General features: G+C 38.2%; 2 protein-coding genes across 6 annotated transcripts; one reads left to right on the top strand and one right to left on the bottom strand.

Annotated features, from left to right (window-relative positions):
* The first annotated feature begins 3,096 nt into the window (after positions 1 to 3,096).
* On the top strand, positions 3,097 to 8,380 carry LOC104449514 (receptor homology region, transmembrane domain- and RING domain-containing protein 2). Of its 3 annotated transcripts, none has more exons than XM_010063689.3 (4): positions 3,097 to 3,463; positions 3,783 to 4,016; positions 6,344 to 6,766; positions 7,412 to 8,380. In XM_010063689.3, exons 1-4 carry the CDS (start codon positions 3,322 to 3,324, stop codon positions 7,975 to 7,977), a joined length of 1,365 nt encoding a protein of 454 aa, XP_010061991.1. In that variant the 5' UTR covers positions 3,097 to 3,321; the 3' UTR covers positions 7,978 to 8,380. The 3 variants fall into 3 exon arrangements, with proteins under 3 accessions (XP_010061991.1, XP_010061993.1, XP_010061992.1); XM_010063690.3 differs by having other exon boundaries at positions 3,099 to 3,463; positions 6,362 to 6,766; XM_010063691.3 differs by lacking the exon at positions 3,783 to 4,016 and having other exon boundaries at positions 3,098 to 3,463; positions 6,362 to 6,766.
* Positions 8,381 to 9,633: 1,253 nt separating this feature from the next.
* Positions 9,634 to 20,251, bottom strand: LOC104449512 (tRNA nucleotidyltransferase cca2). Of its 3 annotated transcripts, XM_018875984.2 has the most exons (16): positions 20,023 to 20,251; positions 19,710 to 19,927; positions 18,206 to 18,336; positions 16,882 to 17,002; positions 16,110 to 16,162; positions 15,350 to 15,399; positions 15,145 to 15,243; positions 14,383 to 14,492; positions 14,068 to 14,195; positions 13,019 to 13,085; positions 11,991 to 12,074; positions 11,741 to 11,803; positions 11,498 to 11,642; positions 10,571 to 10,738; positions 10,217 to 10,314; positions 9,634 to 10,146 (listed from the first exon to the last, which is right to left on the bottom strand). In XM_018875984.2, the coding sequence occupies exons 1-16, from the start codon at positions 20,024 to 20,026 to the stop codon at positions 10,042 to 10,044; spliced, it is 1,644 nt and encodes a 547-aa protein (XP_018731529.2). In that variant the 5' UTR covers positions 20,027 to 20,251; the 3' UTR covers positions 9,634 to 10,041. The 3 variants fall into 3 exon arrangements, with proteins under 3 accessions (XP_018731529.2, XP_010061989.2, XP_010061990.2); XM_010063687.3 differs by having other exon boundaries at positions 19,710 to 20,251; XM_010063688.3 differs by lacking the exon at positions 18,206 to 18,336 and having other exon boundaries at positions 16,882 to 17,010; positions 19,710 to 20,251.
* Positions 20,252 to 21,494: the final 1,243 nt, after the last annotated feature.

The following is a 21,494-nucleotide window of genomic DNA, read 5'->3' as shown; positions in this document are numbered from 1 at the left end:
CAGGGCAAATGTGCATTGCTCAACAAGCTCTTTAGACGAATGGGAACTAGACCTAAGATAATGGGTCGGTGGAAAATAGATTGGAATTGGACCTAAAATTATGGGCCGTGTATTTCAATAGCAATGGAAAGCATTATCATAGCCTAGTCATCATGATCTTCTTTGAATGCTAAAAATTAGAAATTAATTAAATAATATAGTCACTTTATCAAGGGTAGGTATGATATTTCTTTGCCGACAATAACAACTGGGAAATAGTACGAGATATCTTATATATTTAGTGGGACCTAATTAAATGATTAGAATATATGTTTACTATGTGAATTATTAAATGCCAAGGACTGCTTGACAGGTATATATAGGATTTGCATAATTTGCGGATTTTTTAAGTCCAAAGGTCGACTGATTGCTTGATTTTATTAGTGAATTAGTGCAAAAAGATCGGAGGGGGTACGTAGGGTAACTACGCAAAGTCAATTAATGTGGGCAAATCCAACTTCATCTCCTTTTGAGGTTACAGCGTATGAAGTGCTTCATTAAGGCATGCACATGGTTGCCTAACCATTCTTTTCTTTTGTCAAAATCAAAAGAAAAAAGATTGTTTCTACTAAAAGGCGAGACAGTGAATATTTGAGTATTGGAACTTCCAATGCTTAACATTATTGTTTTGTTAAAAGAAGCATCTTGTAGTCAATTCTAATTCACACATAATTTAAAGCGTTTTTTTTTTCTCCAGTTGAGTGCATGATTTAATTGATTTTTACCCTTCACCATACTAGAAGTTCGTCGAGAACCACTCCTTAACTAGTCCTTGTTTATCGGCAATTACTCTCTACTCTTGTTGCGCCGAATTCGTTGCAATGAAGGTATCGATTAGCAATCATCAACCTTTGCTCAAGTACAGAGTGATATAGCCTCGTTTAAGTTATCTTTTTTTTTTTTTTTCGATGTAGTACTAATTCTAAAGGACGTCATAGCATTTTTATTGTCCTTTCGAGTCAATTAAACTTTTCCAAGTTTGTCAAGTGACGGCCTTGATAGTACATCCCAAGAAGAAAAAGCCAAAACCAATCATTCGAATTATCACCTAAATATTATACAAGTCCATGTTCATTCATCATTCTGAAATTGCTCCTCTGAGCATTCATTCTTAGAATTCTCCCTTACTTTGCCAATACTCAATACGTTAGTATAAGAGAGACTTGCTATGGATCATATATGGATAAAGACACTATAAATATTATAACTTTTGTATGACGTGGTTATAACTTTTTATTCGATTACTTAATTATCAAATTGATGAAAATTTGTTTACTTTAGGGCCTGTTTTGCGTGGTTTTTTAAATCAAAATTTGATTTGGACGCAACCTTTTAAAACAAAATTGAAGTCCAACATAGCTGACATGGCATGACAAACACACACTCTCTCAACTTCTTCAATCTTCGACCGTGGGGTGTGTCGTGTCATCCATTACTGAACTTTCCATGGTAGTTACTGAAACCCTCAAATCAAACTAACTTCGGCTTTTTTGCAACATACGACAGAACACAAATGCTCGTGCTGCTCCACCTACACTCCGACTTCTTCGCATTTTCCATCGTTTATTCTCGAAACTTATCGCACATCGGAAAAATTAGAGCCGCTGAAATTACGAGCCTTTCGAAAGAAAAAAAAGGCGGTGGTGCGGGTTGGTTTTTATGGGTCACCAGCGCCTGAAGAGGCGATGAACTTCTTCGCGGCCCTTTTGACGACGGTCACAAGCCGTTCGCGGCGGCGAGGAATCCGAAGCCCTCATAATCAAACGAGAGTGCTTCGAGTGGAGAATCCAACACATAGATTGCGGGTTAGTCTCAGTTCGTCAATTCGAAGCAAGAACAAATCGCCAACCATGTCGTTTTTGCATTATTCAGTTCTTCGGGTTTCTCCAGTAGGCCGCATAACTTGATTATGGATAAATTAATGCCACGATGTTGATGGCATTCAAATGAGTATTTTTTTTAGAGACAATTATGGTATGACACTCAAGTAAATATTATAATCATATGTGAAGGGGCCCGATTTTTAATCTGAAGCATATGATGGATACGGCGAGGTCTTGCGTTGTCTTTTCATGTGCCGATTCGTGTGGCGGTTTTGGATGGAAACCGGTGGCCAGTGGATGCAACGCAGGTGGAATCAAATACCAACAGCGATGGACGCTAAATAAAACTAAGAATAATGTCCGATGATGAACCCGCCAATGGTCGGACGCCGAGTGCACCCAATTGGTCTCGTTCTACATCATGAACGAACCACCTCCACCACCCCATTCCAAAATAATCGAATAGCGACTTCTCGCGGCGGGTGGGGGTGGGCGTGTCTCTGGATAAATATCATCCCCACTAATCCATGCTTATCGACACCCCCTCCTTAATGCACTAATTCGTGGCCAACAATTATCGGATTACATTTCCCTAAAAATAACAATAATAATAATTAGATTCGAAGCGACACCATCATCGACGGTCCCGACGTCATCGATGTTTGCCGCCGCATAAAGTTTTTGTATACACTTGTTATTGACGATTGTCTTTTGCTTGTATTTAAACGACCCTTCAAGTATCCTTTCATATCTATGAAAAAGACGTGGGTTGGATTACTCGAAACGTATCGAAAATTCGATTGCGTAAATATTAATCCTTCTTGTCTAGTAATCACAGCGTCACCTTATACTCGTGTTGTCGGTTATGATTTCCGAATTTATCACGAATTACGTTGGTTATCATTATATGCATATACATACATATGTATAATTTTCAGGGAGGCTGGGACGGATGGTACGGATTGGGGAAGAGCCAAAAAAAAAAAAAAAAAGCACCTCCTCATTAATTGCTGCTAAAGCATTCTCTAGATGGTACGAGCTTATCAAAATATTTTTACTTTATCCCCGTAAAGAAACAGCATTGTCATGCCCGAAAAAGTAAGAGATAAAATCCCCATTTCCGCATTTTTTTATTATTTAAAGAAGGCATTATTTCTTTCCCTTTCCGTGCCATGAGAAATGACGCTCCTGTCTTCAATCTCATGAATAAATTAAGAATTTATTTTCCAAATAGGAAGCAATTAGAGAGAGAGAGAGAGAGAGAGAGACAGAAATAGAATCAAAAATTAGATCTAATTATTCCCCCTTTTTTCTCTGCGAGCTCGCAATCCCATGGCAGCTGATGTGATCATCCCACTCCCCATCCGCTCCGCCTGAATCCTCTCCTGGGAAAATTAGGGTTTCTGCAAGCTCCGGATTTTCGCTCCCCTTTTGGGGGTCCTCGATTTGATGATAAGCCATGGATGCCTGGGGTCGTGCTAGTGTGCTGCGCGCGCTCCTGTGGCTCGCCTTGCTCGGGGTTGGCCGCACGGCGTCGGCGAGCGTCGTCCTGATCGGCAGCAACGTCACCCTCTCCTTCGCCGCCGTCGAGGCTGAATTCGGTGAGTTCCCGCTCTTCTCTAGTTCGGCGGGGTTTTGGTCGCCAAGGAAAGGCGAGGAATTCGTAGCGGGGTGCGGGCGTTGCGTTTGGTTTAGTCCTTTGTTTAGCGCTAGAGGACTCTCGGTTGTCTCTGTTTCTTCTCGGCGACTGTCCCGGCGGAAAGAGTCTTTTTTTCATTCGTGATATTGCAAAAAGTATGTGCTTTGTTGTGATACTAACTGTTTTACTACTTGGGTTTAGGTGAGCTTATAAATTTTTGTTTTTTGGTCCCCTTTGATTGACAATTTTGTTTTTTTTTTGGCCCTTCTTGGTCATCTTAGCTCCGCCGATTAAGGGTTCTGGGGTTTGCGGCGTGCTGTATCTTGCGGACCCGATCGATGCGTGCTCTCAATTGGTGAATGAGGCCAACCGGTTGCCGAATGCTAGCTCCCCTTTCGCCCTAATTGTTAGGGGAGGAGGATGTAGTTTCGAAGAGAAAGTTAGGAGAGCTCAAAAGGCTGGATTCAAAGCGGCTATTGTCTATGACAACGAAGCTGATGGCAACTTGGTGCCAAGTAGTGACCTTTTCTATGCTGATTGATTTTATTAGCTTGCTACTGGATTAATACACTTAAGCTGGAAAGAAAAATTATATAGTTGCTGGATAATTCTTAATCGTTTATCACTCTGCTTTTATGATGCTTTCTAGAGACCTGTGACTGCAAGTTAGATACTTAGGGATGTCAAGCAGCTTTCACTATGGTTTTGATTTTTTATTTCTTGACCGTTGAATGACTCCTCTTTCGTACTTTAAATAACAAGAACCCTAGAAATTTTGCTCCTGCATAGATGTCTTTTTTCGGAGACTCAAGTAGTTTGCTTGGTCAGGTTCAATCTCAACTTTCTGAGAGAAAGATGTGTTCCTGACGTGGTTACTTGGTCAGTTGCATGAACTTCCTCCAGCTTCCTAGCCAGAGGTAGTTCATATATGACTGAGCTTGAACCCAATATGGATCCTGAAATAACACAACCTCTTCAGAATCTGGAATAGGAAAGGGGATTTCACACCCTTTCATTTTCTGCCTACTTGTAGCTCCTTGGGCCAACTGTTATTGGTGATCGATGGATGACTAATTGTTAATTTGAAGATAATTGTGCCAAGTTGCTAGGCAGGTAGCATTGCACTATTTTACTATGTATCCCAAGCTGTCAATCATTTTATCATGTAAATGAGAAATATTATCTGTTATAATGAGATCTACATAATAGACTTTCTTTGGTTTTGTAAATTATAACTTTAATACTTGTAAAACCTTTATTACTCCTAGAAGAACATGATAAATGTGGGGCCGGGATAGAGAATAAGATAGCCTTTCCACTAGGCTAAAGTGGTAAGTGATGTACCAGGAGTTGTTTACGCAAGTATGGTTTAGGAGTAACAGACATTCCTTTTACTGAAGTAGAGATGACTCCTGGCCCAAAAAAACTTAAGATGACTTTATCTTAATCTGAGGGTTCCTGCTAGTTGATGTGGCTAGTCACATGCTTGGAGAGAAGTTGTCTTACGCTGATTTGTAGGCAGTGTTGGTGCTTAAGGCTTGTAGTTTAGTTGGAAACTAATTGGACAAAAGAGATTGGCTGAGGTGTTGTTGAGTTCTGTTTATTATACTTTCGGTACTGCTGATTTGGGAAATTTAGTGTTCCAGTGCAAACTGGAATGATGCCAGACATCTAAAGCAACTTGAGTAGGGTTGAAATCATGCGGAATTGGTTCTGGACTTGCTTAGAATGAGTGCAATAAGATTGATCCTAGCCAGAGATTCTATAAGGACTCAGTCTAAACCCAACAGGGTCCTGGGATTAAAAAAAGAAAAAGAAAAGAACTGTTGAAAATTGAGAAGAGGAAGTAGGATTTCATGCCCTTTCATTTTGTCTTCACTTGTAGAGCCATGGGTCAGCTTGATTGAGATGGAGGGATAACTAGTGATAATGGTATAATAATCATGTAAGTGAGAAATATACCTGATCACAACCATCTGAATTTGCCCAAATAGAGTTTGTTTGGTTTAGCTTGATACGCATAGATTTATATTACTCCTACAGGAAACTGATAATTGTAGATATCACAATTTTCTCCCATTAGAAAACTTAAGTTGAGACATCACTCAGGATGCGACTTCTTAACTTCCTGCTGCTTGCTAATGTTGGTGCATCGTATACTTGGAGGAAAGCTGTCTTGCACTGTTTTTTCTTTTTTTGGGTTCTTTGACGGGTGCTAGGGGATGTTATTAGAATAAGAAATATGAGTACATCAGATATGCACAAGGAAAGAAAGAAGGAAAGAAAAGGCAAAAAATAAAGGAAAACATTGAAAGATTATGAGAAGTCAAAGCAAGATGTCCAAGGCTGTATAAAAGAGTACATGACAGATGCAACCAAAGATTCTAAACCCTCAAGCAACTCTTTTAGGTTTTTAGGTTGTGTTGGTGAATATGGCGTGTTGTTTCTATGCTAGGGCACCTAGCAAAGTTCACCTAGCCTGGTTGGAAAATACTTGGATAAAAATGATTGGTTGATGTGTTGGGTTATTTGGCTTGTTATCCTTTCTATAGAGCTGATTTGGGGGATTTAGTACTTCCATGTGAACCATGCCTAGCATCAACAGCAGCGTCAGTCGAGGTCTGAAGTCATGTGGATAATTTATTTGGATATTAAAAATGTTGTTAAATCGTGACAATTAATTTGATGCCATTTGCACCTTTGCCAGAGTGATTCTTGTCTGTGTTGTATGCCTTGTGTTCTATTTTCACCAAAGTTTGCTGTGATGCTATCAAATATTCACGTTCCTTTGTTTTTTCTAGTGTTGAATATGGCTCACTATCGAGGTACATTCTAATGTAAGGTGGCCTGCTACGTGCAGTGGCTGGACATTCAGCTGGGATAAAGATCCATGCTGTGTTCGTTTCTAAAGTTTCGGGGGAATTACTTCAAAATTATGCTGGTTCAACTAATGTGGAGCTGTGGATAATCCCAAGCTTTGAAGACTCAGCTTGGTCAATCATGGCTATTTCTTTTATTTCCCTGCTTGCCATGTCAGCAGTTCTTGCCACATGCTTCTTTGTCCGTAGGCATCGCATAAGACGAGAAAGGCCTCGAGCTCCACGTGTTAGGGAGTTCCATGGAATGAGCAGTCGTTTGGTTAAAGCAATGCCAAGTCTCATATTTACTGCTGTTTTAGAGGATAACTGCACATCAAGGACATGTGCCATATGCCTTGAAGACTACAATGTTGGGGAGAAGCTCAGGATTTTGCCGTGTTGTCACAGTAAGGGTTTCCTTGCCAATACGATAGTCAATCGAGTTTTATGTCAGCTGATCATTGGGAATTATCTTAGTTCTCTAGCAAGCATCAGAAGCACTTTCAATTTCAAGTTTGACATAGTAACTCTTTGGTTGTCAGTCGTGAAAATTTTTGCTGTGTAAAGCTTAGTCATTAGTAATGGATGGCTCTGCCGGAATGTGCAGAAAAAGATATAGCCTGTCTCTTCCTCCAGTGTGCTAGTCATGGCAAAGGACCCTAAAAGGTGGTCAACTTGGTTAATCATAGCAAAGAGAGAATGTGGATGAGGTGTCTTTTCATCGGGCTATAGTGTAGGCTCCATTTCTAGTGTGGTTAGGCTAGTGTGGTTGGGAGTCCGATTGCGTATGTTTCAACAGCAATTTGTTTAAATCACACGAGTGGCATACAAAACTTTTCCTTTGTACGATTCTCATTCTCAGTTTCCCGTCTCTGCACGGTACTCATAGAACTTAGGGAGTTTCTATTTGGTAGTATTCTCATTGTCTGCAGATGGTGCATTGCTGCTCAATAACTTCATATCAATTTAAGCTGTCTTTTTCAGGCCTATCTTTGTTTAGATTGAGCTGCTATTCACTCACAATCTTATATGGTATCTTCAACTGTGGACAGAGTTTCATGCATTATGTGTCGACTCATGGCTTACATCGTGGAGAACTTTCTGCCCAGTTTGCAAGCGTGATGCAAGAACTTGCACAGGTGAACCCCCAGCATCTGAGAGTACACCATTGCTTTCATCGAGCCCTGTGTCTGTGGCTTCCTCCTCTGCTTTGTCTTCTGCTAGATCATCAGTGGCATCATCATCAGCCATCCAAATAGCCAGAGCATCACGTCCTCCATCCGCATCTCGTACTCCATCTTTCTCGAGCACTTACATGCAGCAGTCTTTTAGGTCCTATAGACAATCTCCTCCTCTGAGCATTAGCCGTAGCTCAGCTGACCTCAGGAATGCATCGTCTTACCGGTCTCAAGGATCGTACTTGGTTTCTCCCCACTCGATGGGTTATCCCTCTATATCACCTGTCAATTCAAGATACATCTCACATTACATTCCAAGCCCGAGCAATGCCTCCGCAAATTTCATCAGTTCTAGTCACCAGCATCACCCGTTACACCACAGTGAATCAGCTGCAAGTATTTCACCTTTTGTTTCTGCTCAGTCCCTTCCAGGGTGTTGATTGATATTTGGTTCATGACAGATTGCCTTTGCTGCTTGCTATCCAATCCAGTCTACAAGTCTCTAGCAATAACGCAACGGTATTGCTAAATTTTACTGGATCCAGTTAAAACATCAGGACATGTCTTGATTGGGTTTGAACCTGAATGTCACCAGCTTCCTTCCCATTGTAAATTGTACCATGAGTTTTGAGTTTTTGTTATCTGTTGGAAGTGACTGACATGGTCCACTCGTTGAATTTTGATACGAAGTGTGTGCGTGTGATGGCTGTGCAGATTTAGTTTTCTAGTCTCTTTCTGTATAGAATAACTGCTAATTTCACAGGTCTTATAACCTACTGGAGTCTTCTACTCAGAGAGATGCACTTAATATTAAATCAGCACTGAGCTTTTTTCCGCCCTGATAACCTTCTTTGCTTTGTTCATGAATCTCACTGCCTTTTTTTTGTTGTCTTTTTTTTTTTTTCCTGATTTTGTCTTGTGAAGCAATACTCACAGATCTACGAAATTACCCATCTGGTGCTTCTCTGCTTCTTTCTTCTTCCATTTTTTTTGGTTGCAATACCCGCACTGTGAAAGTCAGGAGAGTCTAATGTTTGGTACCATTCAAGGCGTGCTCAGCCCCCAGAAAACACCGACTTCTTGATGCTATTGAAGCAAGTTTAGTACTTCTAGCAGATTTGAGTATGTTAGCAAATGTTTCTATAGTGATGGCACTACTTTAAGTTGGAATCGTTTGCAATACGGTAGCTGTACTACTTCCTGTACTACATATGACAATTACCCTTCCTGTACTACATATGACAATTACCTGTGAAAATTGACGATGGTAAATGTTTAGTATATTTTTGTAAACTATCGAAGGTGCAGTAAATTCAGTATATTGTTAAATGCATCAGTTGTAGCAGTGTGAACATTTTCTAGAGATCGGCAGATGTTTGAGGACACAAAGCTATAATTGATAAATGTTAGCGTGGATTGGTTGCCGGCTTGTTTCCTGACACTGATAAATCATCTTTCCGGTCAATTGAGGTTGACTTTGGTCAATAGATCACAACCAAACCCAAACCACCCCCCTTAAAAAGTGCCAAAAACCAGCTGCAAGTGTTGACACGAGAAATGGTGGCAATTTCTCATATTGACACAATAACATTACTCAAACACGTACGAAAAGTTAGCATACTTGGAATGAGGTTTACTGTGTTGGTTCAATTTCATCTTGACCTACAAGATACTAATTACACATCATGTTTGTGATAACCCGTGACTTCCAAAATTAGTTTTATATAATCAATTAACCATCAAGTGTTGTTATGACCTATACGCGGTCAAATTAAACACGATTTATAAAATAATTCTCAATATGCCCTTATAATCGATACAAACGCAACCTGCAAACACGTATAGCCGACCTGATCATCAGCACGTAAGGCTGACATCTTGTATCATAGTAGTTCTCAGATCTCCACCATCGGTCTTCAGAAACTACGAATTAGTATGGAGCGAACCACATAAGCTGCACACTGGAGATGTGCATATGCTAGAAAATTTACTTTCCGATATTATTAAGCACAAGGGAATGGATCGTGTAAATTATTTGATCAAAGCAGAAGACCCAGATGGACGGTCGTCAGAATAACAAGAAGCTAAAAGCCATTACGCAATCATTTTGTTCTGCCATTTTCAATTTCACCACTGCTCATACAATGCAGTTATGCATGCATAATTTTTCGTGTTCCACAAAATCCATGCTCGCGCAGGAGGAGACGGTGTGCTCTTTGGTATTAACTAAAGATGATGGGTCTAACCATAACAGACGCACAATCTTTCTCCTGTAAAACCGGATATTGGTAGTCAAAATTTCAATGTAGCCAATTCCACCAACAGCCTTTGAATTTACATCCTAAACCGGCCAGTCATCAACGTAATTTCGAAACTAGTCTTCTGATGTCGTATGCTGTAAAGTTTCCACGCATTTCAGGACAAACCCTGATGAGTTCTAGACCTTGCGAAACATGTTTGAACTACAAAAAAATGCCATAGCTTGCACAGACCTTTCCCTCAATTCACTCCATTTTTATTCGCTTCGAATGAGTTTGCCTCATCCATTCAAGGCACTCATCTGCAGTTCCGGCCGGGTTTGCCAGCTGCCATGCAAGTAGCTTTTGTTGCTGAAAAAGAAATAACAAGTCAGCTTCAATTTCATAGTTCAGTAGATTGGTGCGGAAAAGTATCGCTTACCCATTCTTTAACCAATGGACCTCCATATTTGAGCTGGAGAATATTCATAATGTCCTTTCCAGTGACTAAAGGCTTCACTTCCCATATTTTTTCTAGGCCTGCATATCATGCAAATGGAGTTTATATCGGAACAATGCTCAAAACAAATCCCAAACTACACTTCCAAAAGATTCCACAGAAACTCTTTAAAGTTGAATTCATACAGAAAGTACACATGCAAACTCAAATTCACTGAGTGTCTTTTCTCATAAGTACCAATGTACAGGGAGGAGTCAGAGCATAAATCCTTGAGCAATCCACAACGCATGGATTAACTTTTGTAAGACAAAGGAAGCAAAGGACCTCTAGACATACCTAATTTGAGAATAGCATTCTCAACCGCCTGGAACACCTCTTTTCTCTTGTCTAATTCATTGTGCTTTAACATGGCATCTTCAGAGCAGCCAATAGGAGAGGGATAAGCCAGCACAGAAATCAATAATGCTACTCGCCAGAAATCCTTTACTTCTCGCAGGAGAAATCCTACATAGACGAGAAACCATATTGCATAAGTATTCCATAAAATGATGCTAAAAAATAATGCACAGATTGACAAAATATGACAAACCAAAAAGAAGGTGAACCAAGTAGATACGGTCCTCTTAAACTACTTCAACACCAAAAGTAACATGCTTGACCTTTTCTGTGGACAATCCATGTGGTTCACTCATACTAGGAGGTAACAGTCTAGTAACAATCTTGAGGTTAAAAAGGCAAAGAAAAAAGAAAAAACCGAAAAGGTAAGGAAGCCTAGGTCCAATTGGATGTCATAAGCACAATGGGTTCACAATAGATACAGCGTAACTATTGGTAGAACAGTATAAAGATATTGATATACAAAATACGATTTCAGTTTTGATGTGAATGTGATGATCTCAGCCAAGATTTTACATACAGATGAGGATTCCAATTCCCAAATACCGTTGCACTTCTCATTTCCAAGGACATATCCATGATTCCCCATTACCCTCAACTGGAACTTTCCCCCTTTCATTACAGAATTTCAAATAATACATGATGAAACACTGTGCATATCATCATTTCGATTGGTGATGCCTAGGAAATACTGTATAAGTCAATTAATAACTGCCCTGCATATCTTGTGCTTTCACTTAAAGAAATTTCAGATCAAGAATCCCCATGGCTTTAGTTCATTACTCTTGTTCTTTCATTGAGTGAAAAGATAGCAGACCAAAAAAATTTCAAAGTAACCAGAGAAAAACTGCTCTTACATATTCTTACCTGTTAATACCCGCAGCTTTGACGAAGCAGGTATATCAACAAGTTCAGTGCCCATACCATCTTCATTCAGCTTTCCATCACCATTTGATTCAAGAAAAGGAATCAAGCTAAGCAGTCTCGCCACAGCAGAGTGTACACTGACGACCTTAAAAGGAGAAAGACTTCAACTACTATTTATTCACAGCTGCAAAAAAGATAAACAGCTTATCAAGTACAAAATTCGCCGGGTGTCTATGAACTAACTGTCTCAGCATCGCTAGCCTTTCGCTTGAGAGAGTTCCGAAAAATGTAGTTGACAATTGGAATCTGCAAAAAGACATTAATAACTGTGATTGCAATAGAAAGGGAACAATATCTGAAAACTGGGATAACTTTATGTTCCCAATTTAAGACCAATCCAAAAGCTGAAGCTCTTAGGTAAAAGGAGAAGATCCATTAATCCAATTAAAAGAGATGTGCACATGCAAATTGAAGAAAGGAAAGACGAAGGTACCTTCTTTCCTTTGTTATCTTTGTATGTGATAGTTCTGAATGGGAAAAACAGAGCTGCATACAAGGACAATCTTCTTTGTTCATCCTGAAATAGGTATACATATTGAGTAATCAAAAGCATATTACTCCAAGGAAAGTTCAAGAAGAATATGCAACAATAGGTAGCATAAGCAATGACTACAGAAAGTACACGGTTTCCTTAAGCATAAGACAAGAACTTAACTATATCAACTAGACCATGAAAAAAAGAACAAATCTAGTCAACCAATCACGATGAGAATGCCCATCGCTGGAAAGAAGTAACAGAATCTAAACAAGAGAAATGTGGCCATATATAATAGCGTAATCGTATTATAATACAGGACAGAACTTATAAGATTCAAGCAGCTAGGGCATGCAGAAGGAGATCAGCATGCCTAAAATAATTCTTTGCATGTTTCTACAATTTTCTTTTCTCAAAGAAACATTGATTGCAGTAAACCCACAACATAATGCAATAGTCAATCAAGCGCAGGTTCAGAAAGAAATAAATGAGAACTACAAGGAAGCAAAATAATTGAGCAAATAATAAATTCTGAAAATTTAATTTGGTTCAGACAGGATGAATGGAGCTAATTAAAATTAGTAAACTAATCTCCTGCTAACAAATATAGCCAATTTCGAATCACCACTCCGTAAGTTGCCTATTTTTGCTAAAGTAAAAGATCATTATGATAATCAAGCAAGCAAATGCTTCAAATAGATCCTTATCAAGTCAAAACTTCTAAAGCCATATTATGACATCTTCCATCCAAAATATAATGAAAATCACACAACTCTCCTAAAGATTAAGCATAGAGTGTTTCATGAATAGCTTATTTCATCAGTCACTGGGAAACCAAAAGCAAGCGTCCCATCATGAATCTATAAGCCAAAGAGTAGTTTAAATACCATAAAGTCACTTAACTGCATATAAATTTTTGGATGAAAAACACAAAAATCAAGCATGAACCAACATGAAATAGCATAAATTCAAGGATCATCACGCACAGTAAGAGACGACGATCCAATTAGCTGCTGAAGGCTCCATGCAGCATCCATATAAGCCAAGCAAAGCCTAGAAACATACCAACAGATGCATTCTGTAAGCAACAATGCACTGACACAACAATGAGAATAAAGAAACTACAAATTTCTACAGTCAAAGACAAAAAGCAGTAGAAGCTCAGGGAAATTTGTGCAGAAATGAAATTGCTAACTCAACTTAGAAAAGGGACAGAACAACCTTAATTGAAATTATCATGGAAAGAAACATGAGAAAAGTGGAGAGACTACAATGCCTCCGAACAACTTGAAAGATATTGTCAACTAAACCAAGAAGAGTTCTAGGAGGTGAATAGCACTTTGAACGTTAGCCTTTCTTGATGCTTTTCACATGACCCTTTTGGATTTAATTCATATCGTTTTAGCTTGCTTCCTTATCTCAATGTCATCAATTTGTCTTTCCTTTTAACAGTATATTTAGTTTGCTTCAGTAGCTTGCCTTCTTCTCTTAATAATGTTTCTATACTTACATCAAAAGAGACATTATTGCACTTGAATTGTTCGTCCTATAGAAAATAACAAGGCTCTAGTCTCTAGACCCCGTTGGGTAGATTTTAGGACATAGAAGCTTTTGAAGATGCCACCATAAAAAAATAGGAATTGTGTACACTCACCAGTCTCTTGGGGCCAAAAGAAGGATGAAGATAAAACAGTCATCTTTCACATGGAAAAGCATCAGACCCTCTATAAGTTGCAGTAATATTTATTATTTTTTCTGGTCACAAAAAGTTTCCACTGTTTCTCCTTCTTCCCAAACCAGTTTTGTCAAAATTGTAACATATTCCCCAATACATTCATAAGCACAAATCTCATTTTCTTCTTCCTAATAACTAAAGACTAGATACAATTCACATAAGTGGAATAAATTAGATTGCCACAGCCAATATCCTAGGCTAATGTTGCTGAATGCTCAGTTATTATTAACAGTGCATCAAATATGTAGATATCAATCATGTCTAGCTAGATGATCATAAGAAACAATCCACAAAACCAACCTATCGCACTCTTGTGGCAATGTCAGTTCATGTTCATGAGGTAGACTGAAGACAACCCAAAATAATTGCAACTCATAGATGTAAGCGATAGCTTTAACTGGTTCATTGCCCGATACCATCAGATCAACCTGCCATACCAAAGAAAGGGAAAAACATTGATCCCATCTCATCAATGATAAGTAACAACAAACAGGAGATATAAATCATACAGAGAAGTTGAGAGAAAAGATAAATAACACATGTACAAGAAGAACTCCCACCAAAAAACATTTATTGAGATAAAGCAGCCAATAGAGGAATGTTCTAGACACATACTTCTGTTCCAATGCGCTCTCTACTGATTTTAGCTGCAAGTGCATCTTTGACATCATTGGATGCAGCAGCTCTCTTCAGCTCTTCATTCAATGTAAAACTGAACCTTGCACCTGAAATGAACACAAGACGATGAACATGGAGGCACAAAGATGACTAGACCATAGATAAAGTAGCAGAAAGCTCCTTTTTAATCTTGCAAAACTCTTGTACACAATCGAAGAAATTTAGCATCTGCATTGCATGGCAAAAGAATGAAAAAAAGAAAGCTTCTTTGTAAGATGAGCTGCAAAAAAGCAAGGTTTATGAAGCTCGTCTAAGAATAAGGCATTAAGCTCTCTCAATTCAGGGATTGTGGGGATGCAAGAGGATCCAAGAGACTTTGAAAGAAAAGAATCATAAATAAAGTACAAACGGTAGGCTCATGGTTCTAGCACACTCTATTGTAGATATGTATTTCATGCAGTCATTACTTCCTTGATTAGAACCTTTTCCCTACTTATGCAGTCACATGTTTACACACATAATACATCCATTTATACGTAAAAAAAGGATGTGAATAGAAGGAAGACTGCATTAGGTGTATGCATGTGTACTCAGACAGTGACATGCAGCAGTTAATTTCATGCAACTACTCCAAAGGCAACAAGCTATGGAATTGACAAAGGTCGCATGATAAATAGTCTCAGGCACACTGAATAAGAATATCCAGAACTAAATAAACGCAAGAAACAAAAGCTTAACAATATTTGAATAAAACAGCACCAAAGCGAACAGCACGAAGAACTCGCAGAGGATCATCCAGAAACGTTTCCTTTGGGGCTAGAGGTGTCACGATTTTTCCTGATCTAAGATCGTCAATTCCTGTACAGTGAACAAAAATTCGAAAAGTAGAAGAATTTTTAACATAGTTTAATCCCCCAAAAAGTTCTCATTGAAAAGAAAGCCAAGTAAAAAAATCTAGTCTAACCTCTCCCAGTTAAATCTTCAACTGAGCTGGTGTTGATATTGTAAAACATACTGTCAGATAAAAATTTAGGTCATCAAACAACTGGAACAATATAGAGCGTAATGGTATGAATAAGAGAAGCCATGCTGTTTGAAGTACAGAACCAGAATAAAGTAAACAAACTTCGTTTCTTAAACATATGAAGAAGCAACAACTATCTGGATGTCCAGTCATGTCTAAAACGGAAAGAGGATTATAGTCTTCAGAATCCAATTTCATTAACATACAAATTTCCCAATTTGATGAACGGCAAGTGGTGCTAAACCACTTTATAAGCTATAAAAAGGAGATATCTGAATAAAGATATGAAAGACTGCACATTCCATGACTCTTCCCAGCTGACCAGAAAACCAAAATGACCAGCCATTCCTCTTTAATTGTCATCTAGTTAATTGGCATTAAATGATAAACGGGCAGTAAATTTGGAACTACATATACTTCACCGAAGAGCAGACCATGTCCACTATCTGCTACAATCGACAACCATTTCAATCACCTCAATAACCAGAAATAAGGTTGGATAGAGTAATAGAATGTTTGTTATGTGCCAACTATAGAGTAATAGAATGATGATACGTTCAAAATGGATTTAAACAACAGGTGTTAGATTAAATACCATCTAAAACTAAGCAAAAAAATTGTTTTGCGATAAACAAAATTTGATGCAATTAACATTTTGATCCAAAAGCAATTTATCAGTTACGTAAAGCAGAAGAGACACCTGTTTATAGTTAAATCCCTTCTATAAGCATCCTCTTCTGCAGTGCCAAAATCCTGTAAGAGAAGTCAAATTGAATGACCATTCACAAAAGTAACAACAGAGAAACTAGCATGATTTTCAGGTCAAAAATAGTTGAACAAAAGCGCAATCACATTGGAAGCACCAGTTCATGGAGAGAGAGAGAGAGAGAGGATAAAGCGATAAATAAACAAAAGTTTACTCCAAGCATTGACAATCTAAGAGAAAACACTAAGCTAATGTCAACAATGACTGGCCATCGACACAACATATAAAAGGCCTTGAGCTCATTCCTTTTAGCTTTCATGATGATTCTTAGGCCCTCTTATCTTATGATGATATACTCGACACTTATATGAAACTATTGTCTGTTCAACAAGTCTCTCAAGTGAATTAGCAAAAGAAAGATAAATAATTTAGAAGAAAGTTCCTCGATCAAGACTGTTCAAGAATAGACGTATGATTGTCAGAATTCAAGTCATTTTACTGTTATTATGAGCTACGTACTAGTCATTCGTAGGCTTGCACTCCTTCAGTACAAGTATCACTGTGGAGTGAGCAAGCCCTTGCCCTATTGATAATACCTCCCTAGTTTGCTTGTCTTTCTTTCCTTAAAATCATGAAAGCACTAAAAGCTATTTTTCCTATATACTGGAAATGATACCATTTAGTTAGCCATGACTAAACAAGATAATAAGATACAAGTGGAAAGAAAATATACAAGAGATGAATTAACAGCTGTACTACTGCATACCATCTGGGTGGGAATTCGGCTATTCTCACTGTACTTTTCAGACCTTAAGTTCACAAAATCTATCCATGTATCATAGAGGCGCATCCTTGCTGTTTCCAGATGTTTTGACTGGTCTGGGTTGCTGCAAAACTAAATTTATGTAAAAATGTCTTCAGATACCCAATTAGAATGGAGACAGCATCTGCTGCAATAATATACCACAACCTAATTCAATCAGAAGATATGAGAAAATATTCAGGTAATAAGAAGTTCCAAATTCAACTATGCCAACGAAACCATATTTCATGACTAACATACAAAAACAAATTAAGAGATTATAGGAGACGAAAAATAGAATCCCTTCTACAGAGCTCCTAAGACCATAGACCTTACCAGATAATGAGACCAAAAAATAAAAATCAAGGGGCAAAAAATGTAGCAGAAAAGGGGTATTCTCGAAAGATGTCTTCATCCTGCAAACACTCCTTATTCCACTTAGAGTGAACCATTTGTTCTACACTTAACCATATTTCAAATCCCCAAGTGAAATATTTAAGAGGGCCACTTAATATCAATTTGTAAGTGTAGATTCCCTCCAAGAGTGACTTTATCTCTTGGCAGACTGCTTTACAAATTATGAGGTGATCAACTTCTAATGACAGTCTTTCTTTGGAGAATTTAGAGTTTGTAAGATGCGCACGAGATTGGCAATTGGAACTCTTCTTTGACTTATTTGATTTAATAGTTTTTGGGTTGTGCTTTGAGGTCTGTGAAAAGCAGTGCGACCGCACAGATAGAAATGGATTGTTTCCAGTGAAAATTGATGCAAGGCAAAAGGGTCTTGCACAACCTAAACCACCTGCGTGCCAACCCTAACATATCAAACACTTTCAAGAGATAGAATACACTGTCTATAAAATGTCTAGCACTTCAAATTTCATGAAGTAAAAGAAACAGTTTTATCATGAAGAATCAAGAGTCTTTTATCTTCAAAACAGCAATCTCTAAGCCTTCAAAACACTCTTCTAATCCTCTTCCTTTAAATTTTCAGCTGGCATTGCTTGATCCCAAGGTCTTAGTTATTTGACTAAGTATTGTGGACCTATTTCTCTTTAATTTATACTCTAGTGAACACAACATTTCTTTCCTTTCCAGCGATGAAGAAATCACTCTGTAAGACAGAGTGCACAATGAACAAATACCCACTGCTCACATTACAAACTTCTGGTGCAGAATAAACAATGACCAACACTCACATCAAATTCATGTCAAATCACAGAGTCATACATTAAAATATGAAAAGCTAATATTTAAAGGCAAAAGGCAAGCACAGAGCTCAATGTACCTCGGGATAACAGCCAGACCTTGTGCCTCTTCCCCTGTCGATGCCAAATATTGGGTAACCTTATCAACGAATGTACTACCCAACATGTCATCAAGAGCAATATCGATATCATAACACTCTTTCCCTAGAAGCTGTAAAGATGAGAAAACTTGAGTTTGTTCATCATCTTCTTCAAAGAATAGGTTTAACACAATAAATCCACCAATTTCACAATGTTGTTCACATTGATTCAAGTGCAATAATTGTACCCGTTCTCTACAAATCAATTCCAGCTTTAACATGATAAATGATTCTGAGCAAAAAATTTGCTATAAATGACAAGACAATAAATCATTTAAAACAGTTTGAAAGCATCTTAGGGGCTTTCCAGGAACATATGATCATTCTCTACTCAAATAATTACCCTGGCACCTCGTCGAAGGTTGGGAAAGTTCCTATTTATTGAGGGTTGTAGCAAAGGGGCATCACTGCCCAATAACAGGTTATAATGATGGTATGGGGATGCAAATTTAGTAATCAATAGCGTATATAATGTGAATGTGTGCATATACACAAGAGAGTAACTCATAAATGTGGTGCCAAGGGAATCCTGACACTTCATAGAAGTAATTCACCTGTCTAAATGTCAGTCACTAATATTTCGTGACATGTAAGGGCACCCAACTGGCTCAAGATGGCAGCGGCTGAGAGTAATAAACCACCAAAAGCAGCGAGTAATCATGGAAAATAGGCCATTATAAGACTTGTTAAAAGAGTACATCTTCTTGGTTTTGTTTTGTATTTAGGTAAATTTCACGTGGATTAGGAAAACATCTTACTTCACTGGCTAATAGTGTTGACTGCCGAGGCGATTGCCGGAAAAGCAAGCAGATGCCTATTTTTCCCCAAAACAGCCTTCAAAATTATGAAGTTCACATTACTGTTGTAACTTGTAACACTAAATCTATTAAAAAAAGACTGTCAAATCAACCATTAGCATTCTTAAACTTAAAGATTTGTTACTTGCATCGTCATAGAGTTAAACCCCAACGCCCCCCCTCCCCACAAAGTGGTTTTTGGTCATATTCCATCGGTGGAGAATCAGGTTCCTATCCCACTTGTCACTTTATCTATTTATGATTGGGGCAACAATAACGCCCAATGACTAAATAATCAAAAGAATGCAGTCTCAATCCCAGTACTTTAACAAACAATGGAACCACAGCGATAAAGACCTCGATTAGTTGATGTTCCTACTGATTAGAAACAAAACTTCATAAGTAATAACAAAAGCACGGCATTTTCTACAATTTGCACTCCAAAGAAACAAGAACCCCCAGTCAAACAAAGAAAAAACTGTGTTTTATGGGAAGGGAAAAGTAAGAACTTGAACTAATTATAACTAAACATGTAATTGGGTAAAATATCTCAGAAGAAACACAAAACAACATGCTTTTACACGATTGGTACTGCAAAAGAACTTAAAAGGCACATCGAAGCGAACAGCACTACCAAATGCACCAACCTTATCACGGACCCAGCCACCAGCCACCCGCAGCCGGGTAGAGAGATCGAAATGGCAAACGGTGGCGAGAAGCCTATCGAAGATCATCTTCTCCTTCTCTGTCAAATCGATCTTTTCCTTCACTCGCACCACCGGCGAATTCGTCGACATCGATTTGCAACTCAAGAGCCCTGCCGTTTTAGTCGGGTTTCGCGCCTTAAGAGGACTCCAAACGCTTCCTAAAGCAAGAGAATCGCAACTACGGACGATGCTTCCAAGAAGAAGACATGAACTGTTGCCGTTCAATGAGGACGCTCTCATTTTCCCCACTCACTCATGCTGGAAACGTCCTCGCTTCAGTTCACTCAGTTTTTCCCTTCCGTTGCGAGGAGAATTCGGCACTCAGCATGAATATGGCAGCTGCTTCGGAGACGAAGGCAGGAGTTAAACGGCGACGAGTGGAGGCGACGACGCGACGACAGGCTGAGCAGAAGCGCGACGGCGAGGGCGGGAGGGAGAGACAGACGCTCTCAGAGATGAAGAGAAACTGAAAAGCTCTTCTAGACGGTGGTGCGTGATAAGAAAGCGATAATAAAATTTAAGGTTAAATACCTCGAAAAATTTCAAAATACATTTATGATAAATTATCAAAAACCTTAAATTAATATATTTATCATAAATTTATCTTCCATTAATTTTCATTAAATTAAATTAATATCAACAAAAGTTGCAAACTAATAAACATATGATAAATGGAAAGTAAAATCTTAAATTGGTACAAGTGTCTATTATCACATACCATTCAAATTAACAATTTGATATGGATACTGACGGAGAATAAATTTATATATAATTTGGGGTTTTCAAAGTGAACCACCTTGAGATTTTTCATAATATTAAATTAATTAATAATCTCATTTGTAGTTCTTCAACTTATTTAAATTATACAATTGAATTCTCAGATTTTTAATGTCTATATGCATGATATGAGATTTTATATTGTCAAAATGACCACCTTACCATTGCCACAAAAAAAGAAGAAGAAAAAGCCACCACCTAAAATCAACCTTGGTGAAATTTAATAATCTTATTGACTTTACTCTTGCTTGTCCTATTAATCCACAATGTGAATTATCATTTAAAAATTAATTGGCATTGACATAATTTATTACCTTTTATAAGATAAAGCTTGTACTTTATATTTTTCTACATTTATAAATCTATAATATATATAAATTATGCATCTAAAGATAATTATTAGAGATGGATTTTAAGAGGAAAAATTAGAAATAGAAAATTGATATAAAGAAATTAATGGGATCGTAAGGAGGAGAGGGGAATAGAGATGGAGATAGATTACATACATCGAACTAGTATATGAGTTCGTCTTTGAGTTCGTCTTTGAGCCTAGTGGAAAATAGTTACAACGAAGACAAAGAATAGAACCATTAGGATCTTTCTTGTTCAAAGCAAAATTAATCCTAAGACCAAGTCTAGTTTAAGGCCGTGCATAATAAAATTTATGAAATAGAAATTAATTTCTATTCCTCAAACGAGTTTCTAAGTAAAACGCGTTTGATAACGATTCAAAGTTTTTGTTTTTGGAATAGATCGTTTGATAACATAATAAAATTTCTATTTCTAGGGCGGTGACGGTCGGCATCCGGCGATGGGCGTCCAACGACAAGGGTTCGGCAGTCGGCGTCCGATGTTCGGCAATGAGTGTTCAGCGGTCGGCGGCTGGTGTTTGGTGGCAAGTAGTTGATAACCGGCAGTAGGTGTTTGGTAGCCAACAACTAGTGATGG

This window comes from Eucalyptus grandis, chromosome 6, assembly GCF_016545825.1.
Source record: "Eucalyptus grandis isolate ANBG69807.140 chromosome 6, ASM1654582v1, whole genome shotgun sequence".
Classification (NCBI taxonomy): Eukaryota; Viridiplantae; Streptophyta; class Magnoliopsida; order Myrtales; family Myrtaceae; genus Eucalyptus; species Eucalyptus grandis.
Note: the sequence above shows the minus strand (reverse complement) of the source record. Positions and strands in the feature narration are given on the sequence as shown.

What these genes read in the sequence shown, in the direction of transcription:
- LOC104449512 (XM_010063687.3), bottom strand. Translation starts at nt 20,009, where the DNA reads ATGAGAGCGTCCTCATTGAACGGCAACAGTTCATGTCTTCTTCTTGGA. An exon ending in GTGGCTGGGTCCGTGATAAG is followed by an intron (nt 18,337 to 19,709) that starts GTTGGTGCATTT and finishes TCATCTTTACAG; the next exon opens with CTTCTAGGGAAAGAGTGTTA. An exon ending in GTCCATTGGTTAAAGAATGG is followed by an intron (nt 10,147 to 10,216) that starts GTAAGCGATACT and finishes TTTCTTTTTCAG; the next exon opens with CAACAAAAGCTACTTGCATG.
- LOC104449514 (XM_010063689.3), top strand. Translation starts at nt 3,322, where the DNA reads ATGGATGCCTGGGGTCGTGCTAGTGTGCTGCGCGCGCTCCTGTGGCTC. An exon ending in TGATGGCAACTTGGTGCCAA is followed by an intron (nt 4,017 to 6,343) that starts GTAGTGACCTTT and finishes TTCTAATGTAAG; the next exon opens with GTGGCCTGCTACGTGCAGTG. An exon ending in GATTTTGCCGTGTTGTCACA is followed by an intron (nt 6,767 to 7,411) that starts GTAAGGGTTTCC and finishes AACTGTGGACAG; the next exon opens with AGTTTCATGCATTATGTGTC.